The following is a 12038-nucleotide window of genomic DNA, read 5'->3' as shown; positions in this document are numbered from 1 at the left end:
GTTCTATAACTAATCATTTTGTCGCTCTATATAAGCACAGACACACTCACTATCTCACATACACTGACACAGACATGTGGTCTTACCCTACGAGACTGAATCTCTTTGACGTATAGAGGCAATAAGAATTCGGACACTCCCTCCAGTCGAACACCTTCTTCGGTCACCCGCAGATTCCCCATACCATCCTAAAAAAACAGAGATACATACAGAGAGAGACAGAGAAATTCAATGGTTAATATGAGAACAAACCAAACGTTGAGCCAAACCGATCAAAATCAGCCCACTATCGTTCCAATTGTCATGACTTTGTCAATCAATGTGTTCCACATGACTAAATATTGTTGGGTTCTGATTCTCTTCTAATTTCTGCGTTTAAAAAAAACAAATGATGATCAGGGTCATTTTGACCCCAGTCAATTCCGCTTATGAAGTTTTAATAAATATAACTATGTATTGAGTTTGTTTTTGCCAAACTGTATAATCTAAAGTGCCATAGAACATCAGGGTGAGTACAGGAGCTCTCTCTGTCATTTTGAAGTTGACAGAGAGCAGAGTAACTCTAAAACACTGATATTTCCATAACACACTTCCATTCCATTTTCTGCATGATAAAGACCTGTAGTTTTTTTTTTCTCTTATATGGCATAATTCACATAACTTAATAAAGAATAAAGAATAAAGAATACACATAGATATATTATTTTTCTTTGATGGGTGTTTCTTCAAGTACTTTTTGCTTGGGGCCTCTGGTGACCCTGTCGTGCAGTCCATGTCTGTAAAATACGTTGTTTAGGATGAGGGTTAAGCATATCAGTCAAAGCCTCATGAGAGTTGCAGTTTTCAAATGCTGACACAATTGTTGTATTATCTCAGTTAAAACAATGTGCCGAACCGTTACATAACCATTTAGCCTACGACACAGACAGAAAAACCTAGGAGCACATTTCAGCTTGTCAAAAAAGATTTAGGAAACACCTGCTGAGAAAATCCCATCGGGTTAAGAAAGTGAGTGTAAGCGGAACAGAGGTTAGCGTGGGACTATGGGAGGATTTTCACTCTCTATGGAGAACCTCTTCTTGGTTCTCTTTCACTCGTTTCGCTCTATTCGGACACACTGTTATTCTGTGTTGATGGTAAGCAATTGAACTGACCTTGAACATAAAAAAAAAAACGTATATGCTCAAATGATGTTGTGAAGGGTTTTACATTGTTTTGATAGAAAATAATGATCCTTAAATTGAATAAGAATCGGTTCAGGGTACTGGGTTCCCACACTTGGTCAGCATTGATCCATTGTATTACAAATCTGTAATCAAGCCAACCTCATCATATCAGAGGAGTGCACCTTGAACCTTGACAGTCTGATATTTTCATCCAAACACACCCATACTTACACATGGAAGCATGGCAAAGCGATAAGAGTGTGTCAGATCAATACATTAAACCAGCCATAGGTTTTCCCCTGCTGTCCTTACGTAAATCTATAGCGATTACGCTGAATATACAGTGAAGCATTGAGCTTATTCAATAAGCCATGACACAACAGGCCTGGGAAATCACAAACTTGCTACACACCATGGAACACACACACACACACGCGCACACACACACACACACACACACACACACACACACACACACACACACACACACACACACACACACACACACACACACACACACACATGCATAATGCTCAAACTGATTGAGTATGGCGTACACAGAATTAGCTAAGTTTGAAGACATTCACAGTCACAGTGCCTCTTTAACAGTGCCCTATCTCCCTCTCTCAGTCCATCCGTCTCCCAATTCCAAAAACATGAAGACAATGATTTTAAAATGAATAAGGTGTTTTTTTTTATTCCACCTCAGTGAAGTCTCATGCTGATTGAACATGATATCTCTCCCTCTGTCGCTGTACCGCACACACTGCTGCTGCTCATCTTTTTTGTTTAATTTTCAATCAAGTATGCATCATAGGAATGAATTGTAAACGAACAACATTGCCAAAGCCAAGAACACAATGGGAATTCATCAACAAACCAAAGGAAATGAGTAAATCTCTCCATTCATTAATGTATCTCTCAGTGCTTGGCTCTCTATCCAAAACCGTTGTCAAGGTGTTTCTCTGTCCTATACTTCTCACCGTCCCTCGCTTCATCTCTCTTTCAAATTTAAAATCAGTTTTGTAGAATAGATCAGAGGTTGGAAGGAACTTTTTAGCAGCAGGGCTAGGTTATTTCTAAATTAAAAGTGCACTCCAGTTTTCATGTGGAAAGAATTGGAGACTTTTAGATTTTTTCCAAATTAAAAGTTACAAACTGACCTTTACACACCCACCCACACACACACAAACACACACACACACACACACACACACACACACACACACACACACACACACACACACACACACACACACACACACACACACACACACACACACACACACACACACACACACACACACACACACACACACACACACACACACACACACACACACACACACACACACACACACACACACAACCACCCACCCACACACACACACACACACACACACACACACACACACACACACACGTGTTCTTCCTCGTTACCCATTCTTGACTTTGATGTTTCACCATTTCAGTCCATTTAATTCCCATTAGCACTACATACGTTAGGTAATAAAGCACAATCAACACATACCGTACAACTAATCAACAAAATAACAGACACATCAGTCAGTTTGGTAGCAATAACAAGAAGCAATCAGAGAACAAACTGCCATAAGCTTGTCTTCTGTCTGTTTCTCTGTCTCTGCTGAGTGAAAAGAGCTTCATTGGTATAGAATCTACATGTGTTTTGTTTGCCAAAGAAAAATCAACAACTCGCAGCATAATGATAATGACTATAGACACAATAGTTTCATCAGCACACAATTAACAACAGCCCACTGCTTCTAGCCTCATCAGAGACTCTGCTTGCGTTCCACATTGCAGAGTTGCAGAGCTATACATCCAAAAAATCAGTGGTTGTCTTTAACAACCAGCTCTTCCCTACATGCAGTAATCACTATAAAACAGCGCTTGCCAGGTCACATAGGTTGTTTACTTTTCTTTTCAGAATGGGGTTTTGTTTAATTTAATATTGCGTGATTTCCAATAACAAGTGTTTTTTGTCCTCTCAAATCAAAGATGGTGCTGGCCATTGGGCCCTCTGAAAACCTCAGTTATTTATTTTTTTGTGCAACACTTATACCTGCTGTGTGGGGTTGATGCCATGGACCTTTTAAAAAAGACTTCAGGGTCACTAAACCGTAGACCTTCTTAATTTACAGTGTCGCAAGTTTAATGTGATTACTGCACGTACAGAGCTCTTTGTAAAAAGTCCCACAACGGTTTTCGGTTGTTTTGCTCTCTGAGACCCTGCTATGTGGAACGCAAGCAGAGTCACTTATGAGGCTACCCCGCATTCTTCCTTTTCTTTAAGTTACAGCACAGCAGACATGCATGTACGGGTTACATACATACAGCGTGTTCTTGTCTTTTCAACTGTGTGTCTTATTTTGATGTCTAAGTGTGAGTGTAAAGTGATACTTCATCAACATTTCTGAGCATTCATGTATCGGCCCCTAAAGAAAACTGTGTAAGAAATAATTAGGCGAACAAAACAGGCATTGTTGCACAAACGTGATGCAATCAAGCATCAGCCTGGGTGTTCAACTAGGTGTAGTCATTCAGACTCCCCCCCCTCCCTACTTTGTGATGTGTGTACACATGCACTTCATCACAATTGCAATACAATTATGTTTTACTTTGCACACATCCTGAACGCAAGCTTGGTTTCCATAAAAAAATACTGCGACATGGTGAGACAAAATTTGAGCCAAGCACACTGTAAGGTTAATGTAGTTCAATCAAAGTGCCCAGACAAGACATATCTTAATGCTAGCTATAAAAAAGAGGCCTGTGCGAGTGTGATTTTTGTATGGGCAAGGTCAAAAGAGTGTGGGAGTGTGTGAACGTCCTCTTTGATACCTGAGCTGTAGCGATAATGATGGATTTCCTCATCATGACGAGGTTAACTGGCAAACTGTCCCATCAGGTGAAAGCATACCATATGCAAGGTTATACACACAGAACACTCACACCCATCATATACAAAGCACCGACAGGTTGATCGCCATGACTTTCTGGGTCCCCATAAAAAAACATACACGCACACACACACACACACGCAAGCACACACACGATAAACCCATGTGTCCCTGTGGTGATGGATAGGTCGGGTAAGTATTTCGCAGGCACTTCTAATATTCAGCACTGTTGTAATTTTTCACACAACCTTTATGTCAGCTAGCGGACCCAGAGTGGGGAAAAAAGAGTGAGGGCAAGAGAGAGAGAGAGAGAGAGAGGGAGGAGGGAAAGATGCGTCACCTTATAGACTAGGGAAAACAGCTGAGAAAAAAGGTTCAAGTGATACACACATCAGGAAACGGAGAAAGTGCTTAATTATCTTTTGCCTATTTGACCATTTAGACATGCACTTAGTCATAATTGTGAAAGTACATTATTATATGAATATTTAATTACATTTGGATTAAAAAAGAAAACACTCTGACTACATAAATCATGTTCTTAAAAATCAAAAGGCACTACAGTGTACTTACAGCCTTATATGTAAGATTGTTTTTTTTTAGTTTGTCCTTGCTTTGGAAGAAAGCTATGTACAAGCTCTATTTTGAAATGCTGTCTCATTTATAATTCTGTATTGTGTTTGCTAAATGAAGAATTGTGAGTGAATTGAATGAGCCCAATCTGGGAAATTTCAACCTAAAACCACATGTCCCGAATAATGTATTTTCAAGTCATCTATAGTTAAAAGCTTTACAGGAGGCGTGTTTGCTCAGAAAGTCAAGCTACCTAAACAGCTCCCTCGGGGCTGTGTGCCAACAGCCAGTGCATGTAAAACATATTTGTTATCTTTATCTTTCTCCTCTGCTCTCTCCCTCTTTCACTGCACTTCTTATCTTTCTTTCTGGCGTTTTTTTTCTTTCTAAAATTACACAACTTCCTCGATCTCCTGGTGCCCTGGCATGGCACTAATGCTGCCAGAGGTGCATGGATTAAGGCATGGGTTTCAAACTCTGCTAAACCATGTTTCAAACTGAGGCATTATGGTGTGGCATGTTAACCAAAATACCTTCCCTGACTCTAAGTTTAAGATGTCTCTCAAACTAAACTAAAGTGAAGCTATAAAGTTTGAATTCTCATAAACTGAAAAGGTAGAGAAACAGGCCTTTACTAGAGACAAGCCTTTTTTCCCAGTTCCCTCTTTGATTTAAAAGCAGTCATTGTTGATCTGTGCCCATCTACTGGTTTAATTTACAAATATAGCACTTCCTGCATCTGTTGCCAATTAAGATATAAAACGGGAGTTAGAATTCCTTCACCTCCATATAAGGCCTTTGTTTGTCGAACACCAGCAGGACGTTTTCAGTTCTAATGACAGCAACTTGAAAGTGAAGGAGACCGATAAATCTGCTGAAAAAGAGAAACCTCGCACTGATGGAGATATTGCTGTAAAATTGCACATTCATTGCACATATAAACAGTATATTTGTCCATGTCTTGTACTTGTTCTAAACCTTACAAGTAAAAAATCAATAAAGTGTGTAGGCACGCTATATTGATAAAATCAGCAGTGGCAACTAACAGCTAAATACAATGAGATATAGCCCACAAGCAAGAAATATGAGGGCAGCAGCAAAGACAGAAAGTAACAAGATACAAGAATGAGATGGCAAAACTGAATCAGCAATAAACAAGATAGACGAAAAACAGGGCAGGATTATCAACACCTTTCCTGCAAAGAGGAGTTTACACGTATTTTAGCTTTGAATATAGTTTAAGGAGTTTATGAAGACACCGGATTTGTTTCAAGATGACACCTGGCTCCGCCCGCCTACCTACGTCCGCCCAATTTTCATTTTCCCTTCAGTAGTCAGTCTGGGGCTGGGGTGTATTAGTAGGGGTGGGAAAAAAAATCGATTTTCCGATTAAAATCGATTCTCTCTCGAACGATTCTGAATCGATTCAGAAAAGTTAATAATCGATTTTTTTTTTTTTTAATAATTTTTTTTTAATAATTTTTTTTTTTTTTTTTTTTTTTGTAAATACTAATACTTCCTGCGCCATTGCGCATGCACACCACACATGTGCGAGTTGTTTCCAAAGTGGCTTCAAAAGGGCTGAGAGCAGCAAACCCATGACCTGCACCGGCTTTATCTCTGTTACGTTTTTGTATGAGAGCTGAATTCCAAGCCATACTTTTTGTACAATGTGTTGAAATCACATAGACAATAGATAATAGAATAGAAATCCTATAGAAACATGATTTACAAGATTAGAAATAAAATAAAACTGAATCGGTTTAGTTTTTACATACTTCCATATTGTGTTGAAAGCTGCATTGATTATTGCACTGTTCATAGAAAGTCATATTTGTGACAAGAAAAGCTTTTCTCTTAATACAATATTAGAGAAGGTAATTCATCTGTTGATTGTCTTTTAATGATCACCACAAAAGTAGGAAGTGATTAGCAAACTCCGAGTAGCAAACTCAGATGTGTATATAAATATATTTTTGAAATTCACACATGGGTATGTACATAAAATTTTTTTGCATTGAGATGCATTGAAAATCGATTTTGAATCGAATCGTTGACCTCTGAATCGGAATCGAATCGAATCGTGAGGTGCCAAGAGATTCCCACCCCTATGTATTAGTGGGATCATTCTTGAACAGATTTCTGAGTGTCCAATCAGCGAGCAGAGGAAGTGGCTGAGAATGATGACGTCGAAGTTGCGCTCCAGTTTAAGTTGAATGCTGCGTTCCTTTATACTCGGAACTCGCAAATGTCCGACTTGGTAGTTTCGAGTTCCGACCTGTCTGTGCTCTAGTGCATCTGCTCGGGAAAGTATGGACGCCTACAACCTTTCTCATCCAAATAACTAAACGTTAGGCTCTAGCAAGTTACCGTTGGCAGGTACCGGTTTTCCATAGACTACAATATGTAGTGAAGTCGGAAATTTCCGAGTTCCCTGTACAACTGGAACGCACCGTCAGAAGCCGGCTCATGACATACGTCACGACTAAACGTTATGCGATTGGTTGGCTGATCCAGAGTGGCACTGGGCAGATCCAATAGTTTTAAACTTCAACAGAAACCCGCCTCCAAGTGATTGAACGTTTGCCAAATAGAGCAGTTCCAGACCTTCTGTACAAATGAAATGAAGTACGATGGTCTGGTAGCACCAGGCTAACACACTTAATGGTTATCTTTTAAATGTTTACTTCTATTTATGAATCAATTAAAATGCATTACAAGACAACACATCATTTGTGTTTTGCCAACATTCACATTTTTGTACACAGAGCTTTCACTGGAGATTTCTATGCTCCGGTTGAAAAACATGTTCAATATTAATGGTTAATAAATGTGAATAAATTGCATACTTAATAGTATTTGAGTAACAGTGAGTTTGCTAAGTTTATGTTGTTGTGATTCTGTTCTTTTTTAATATATGAAAACATCTCAATAAGGGACAATAAAACAGAACACAATTATCATTAGATAGATAGATAGCTCGGAGGGGATCGGATATTAAAAAAAGGAAATCAATTTGTACTAAATGAAAATGTTGTCGTGGTGCTTAACACACAGGCACCATGGTAGAAATGTGCTGAGTTCTTCCTGCATGTTTCACCACAATTAATCAACAGACTAAGTTGTCGTCAGCCTCAGCTATGTACTCAGGGAGCTTGTAAAACAAACATACTTTCTCCACAGGCTACTTATGCTTGAGATAACTTGCTTTAGACACACCAACAATGAAATAAGGAGCATGTCAGGGTCTGAGTCATACTTTGTCAGGGAAGTCAGTATCTCAATACAATGTATGTTAAATTAAAATGGTTGGACTATTAATAAAATCAAAGAGGTCAAGACATGTGCAGTGTCTACACCTCTGTAGTAAGGTTTCCCTCATGTACAGTTAGACTTATAATATATAATATAATAATTAAAATCAGAGATATGAAAACCATGTGTGACCATATGCAATTATTACAATGTGGTTCTTACTCTTCAAGATGAAAGAAACATTTGTTCCGGGTGACTTGTAGGGCCTTTGTTACTGTTTTAAATGAATCACTCCATTCCGTTCTGGTGTGTTAACATTGTGAAGAAGGGAAGAGTAGGATAGAGAATAACTGATGCCTCTAGCTGAGCATGTGTGCATTTGAAACAGAACACAGGAAAATATTCTTAATGAGAGCAGTGCTGATCAATTACCTACACCGCACGTGGACAAGAAAGTTCTGCTTAATGGCTCAAGGCTTCAGATCAATACTCAGCATTGCAAAACAAAACAACAACAACAGTGCTCACAATGTGGGTCAGAATTTCAAGTTATGAAGAGCTGAAAACAGTTACAATAGCTTGTATCTGGAATTAATAGGCTTTCAATTCATCATAAGACAGAAGCAACAAAAATTAGGACTTTAGCTAAAAACATGTCTGACAACATTGCAGAGAAATTGTCTAATTTAGGATTTGGACATTATTTATTTTTTATTTTTTTTATCTGTGATTGTAAATCCACTCCAGCTAAAAAAGGCTAGAACAAATTGAAACACACCACCGTGTTTCAGCTATCCTAAGAGGACAAGATGTCAACCTTTACTAAAGTAGTCAGTTGACCGCGGCTATACAGGAGAACAGCCCTTTGCTGTCCACAGATGGAGCGCTCACTCGTCTCCGATACGAGCTAGCGACTATACGTCCCGAATCACCTCTGACTGACAAATGACAGCCGAGAGTTCCGTGCTGCTTTTTCCCGCTCCAGACAAACCCCCCACCCCACACACACACACACAAATCTCACACCAAATCACAAAGGAACATGTTGACAAGTGCAGTTAACATCACCTTGCCTTCCCCCCAACAGCTGTGTCCCACTTTACCTCTGCAGCCTGAGAGAGTCTGAGTGACAAAATGACAGCCAAAGGTCTAATGCCTCCTCACACTTGTGTTTGTCCGCTTGCTTCACCGCTGTCAGCCCGCTCTCTCGTGTCATGAAGAATACAAAAAACTTCTCTAAGATGTAAGTTCAACGTATGGAAGTAATCCTGCAAGGTTCAGTGGTTGAATGAGGGCTTGCCACTCAATTGTACAAACAATTCCAAAACTTTCCAATGCCTTCTGAGATGTTCAGGAAGACATAGGGAAGCACTTGAACTGCTAGTTGGTAGTAAGGCCAAAATGTTTTTGTTTTGTATGATCTAGAAGTCATGTTATAACCCATATTATTTTCATATAAGTTTTCATAGTTGAGTCACCTTTAATGAGTTTTAAATTCCAGTGTCTGTGTATGGAGTAGTGCCCATTGTTAAACGCACTAGGAAACTACTGTTGCCTAATAGTGCTCTAGTGTATTTGTTCTGTAAGTGGATGTAAGAGTGACATGTTTTCTGTCAGTGTCTCTCTGTCTGTCTACTCGCTTCAGTGCTTCCTCTTTAGCCCCCCAGCTGCATAACTGGAAACTAAATGTCAGGAAAAACTGAGCAGATTTCTGTTGGATCAAACTTCCTCTCAGCCCCTCAATCTGAGCCCTTAAGTTTGAAAGTGAGTTAGCCGTCGATAATGAAGAGCTAAAAGTAAACTTGCACAATGTCAAGATTAAAGTGAAGTTGTAACAATAGATGAAAAAGACAACCATGATGTGGGACTGAAGGTAAGCTTGAATGGGACAATTTGAGTATTGCCAAAATGAAAATAATAATATCACTTTGTGTTGAGTGTTAACAGTGATGCCCTACTATTGTGACCACTTATCTTGGAGAGGAATCTATTGACTGCCCAGAAAGATGGTCATTGAATGTTTGTCATCTTGCCGGCTGCTGTTTCATTACATTTTAAGTCTGTTTTATTGCCATTGTCTGTTTTATTTTGGTAGCATGCACTTTAAACAATGGATTGTTATTAATTGATTGGCAAGCAATAATACATAAAATATACATACAAAAACAGACTGTACATTCTGAATCCACAGCAGTTCTTATACGGAAATTATGGGTATACACTCACCGGCCACTTTATTGGGTACACCTGTTCAATGGCTTATAAAAACAAAAAGCTAATCAGCCAATCACACACATGGCAGCAATTTAATGCATTTAAGCATGTAGACTTGGTCAAGACAATGTACTGAAGTCAAACCAAGCATCAGAATGGGGAAGAAAGGTGGTTTAGGTGACTTTGAACATTGCATGGTTGATGGTGAACGGCAGGATGGATCCATACTTTCATGTTGTTTACACCAAATTCTGAACCTGCCATCTCAATGTATAAGAACTGCTGTGGATTCAGAATGTACAGTCTGTTTTTGTATGTATGTCGCAACTGAAATCGAGACTTATCAGACCAGGCATGATTTTTCAATCTTATATTGTCCAATATTGGGGATCCTGTGAGAATTGTAGCCTCATTTTCCTGTTTTTAGCTGACAGGAGTGGCACCCTGTGGGGTCTTCTGTTGCTAGCCCATCTGCTTCAAGGTTGGTTGTGTTTTGCGTTCAGAGATGGTATTCTGCATACCTTGGTTGTAACGAGTGGTTATTTGAGTTACTGTTGCCTTTCTATCATCTCGAACCAGTATGCCCATCCTCCACTGACCTCTGGCTTCAACAAGGCATTTTACGTCCACACAAATGCCGCTCACTGGATATTTTTTCTTTTTCAGACCATTTTCTGTAAACCCTAGAGATGGTTTAGAGTGAAAATCCCAGTAGATCAACAGTTTCTGAAATACTCAGACCAGCCCTCCTGGCACCCTCAACATTGCCATGTTCAAAGTCACTTAAAACCCCTTTCTTCCCCATTCTGTTGCTCGGTTTCAACCTCAATAAGTTGTCCCGTCCAGGTCTACATGCCTAAATGCATTGAGTTGCTGACATGTGATTGGCTGATAAGTTATTTGTGTTAACAAGAAAATTAACCGCTGTACCTAATAAAGTGGCCGGTGTACATTAGTTAAATCTTCACAACACGGTCCTAATATTGACTTCAGTATGGCCACAGTCATTTATGTGCCTTTCAATAGAGGTGTGTTATGTGGTAAATTGATCGCAATGTGCTAAATGATAATTCTGCAAAAAAGCACCTTACTAACCATCTCATGTGATCTTTTTTTTCAGGAACTATGATATCAGATCGATTCAGTTCATCACTTTTAGCCTCACAAATGTTCTGTTTATGAAGTTGAAGTTTGTTTAATGCAAAATCGACTCAATACACAATACAACTATGCATCAGTATCAAAACAATTTAACAGTCATTCTTTTTTTTAAGATTTTTTTTAACTTTCTTTGGAGAGTAATACGTTGACCACAAATGTAAGCATTGCTCTAAAAGTAGCCTCTTTGTGATACATAACGCATTTTCAAAACCAACCGGAGGGCGAGCAAGGGTCTTGCCCTATTTCCTCTTCATTCTAAACCAACTGATTGGACACTTATCTCCTCTTAGTGTTGGTCAAAGACTACAATTGTCAATGATGGGGCCAGTCAGGGGTGAAGTCTACTGTTGAAAGTGTTGCCATGACATCAATCCCTCTCAACAATCACCTGGAGACTTATTTTATTTTCAGATGGGTTTAATAATAGAAGATGCCTTGCGGCATAAATGCTGTGAGGAATTCTAGTCGTAATACCAAGATGATGCTTCAGGTAGTTCCCTGTTGGTACAATCTCTAGGCTGTTGATGGTGCGTTTAGTAAATATCACTATCTGAAGGTACAATCTACCAGCTACTAGTTATTCTCCTGTGTTTCCACAAGTTAAAACTTCCTTATGATTACTCAAGGCTTAATGTGGCATACACTGATCATAATTTATTCATCATTCATCGCTATGTTCACTGTATTTATTCAAGGGAGCACTTAGGTAGGTGGTCGTTATTGTTCTATAAATAATGTGCTTACGATG

The 12038-nt window shown here is 39.2% G+C and overlaps 1 protein-coding gene across 1 annotated transcript in view; it reads right to left on the bottom strand.

Annotated features, from left to right (window-relative positions):
• Positions 1-12038, bottom strand: part of sgcz (sarcoglycan zeta) — a gene marked incomplete at both ends in the record, with an annotated part of 296277 nt that overhangs the window by 84865 nt on the left and 199374 nt on the right. The window contains one exon of the mRNA XM_080028761.1: positions 87-188. Coding sequence (XP_079884887.1) covers positions 87-188 — 102 coding nt within the window. The remainder of the gene's footprint in view (positions 1-86; positions 189-12038) is intronic.

Source organism: Ammodytes marinus (assembly GCF_949987685.1).
Source record: "Ammodytes marinus genome assembly, chromosome: 6".
Classification (NCBI taxonomy): domain Eukaryota; kingdom Metazoa; phylum Chordata; class Actinopteri; order Uranoscopiformes; family Ammodytidae; genus Ammodytes; species Ammodytes marinus.
The sequence above is the reverse complement of the archived record's forward strand: the minus strand, read 5'-3'. Positions and strand labels throughout refer to the sequence as shown.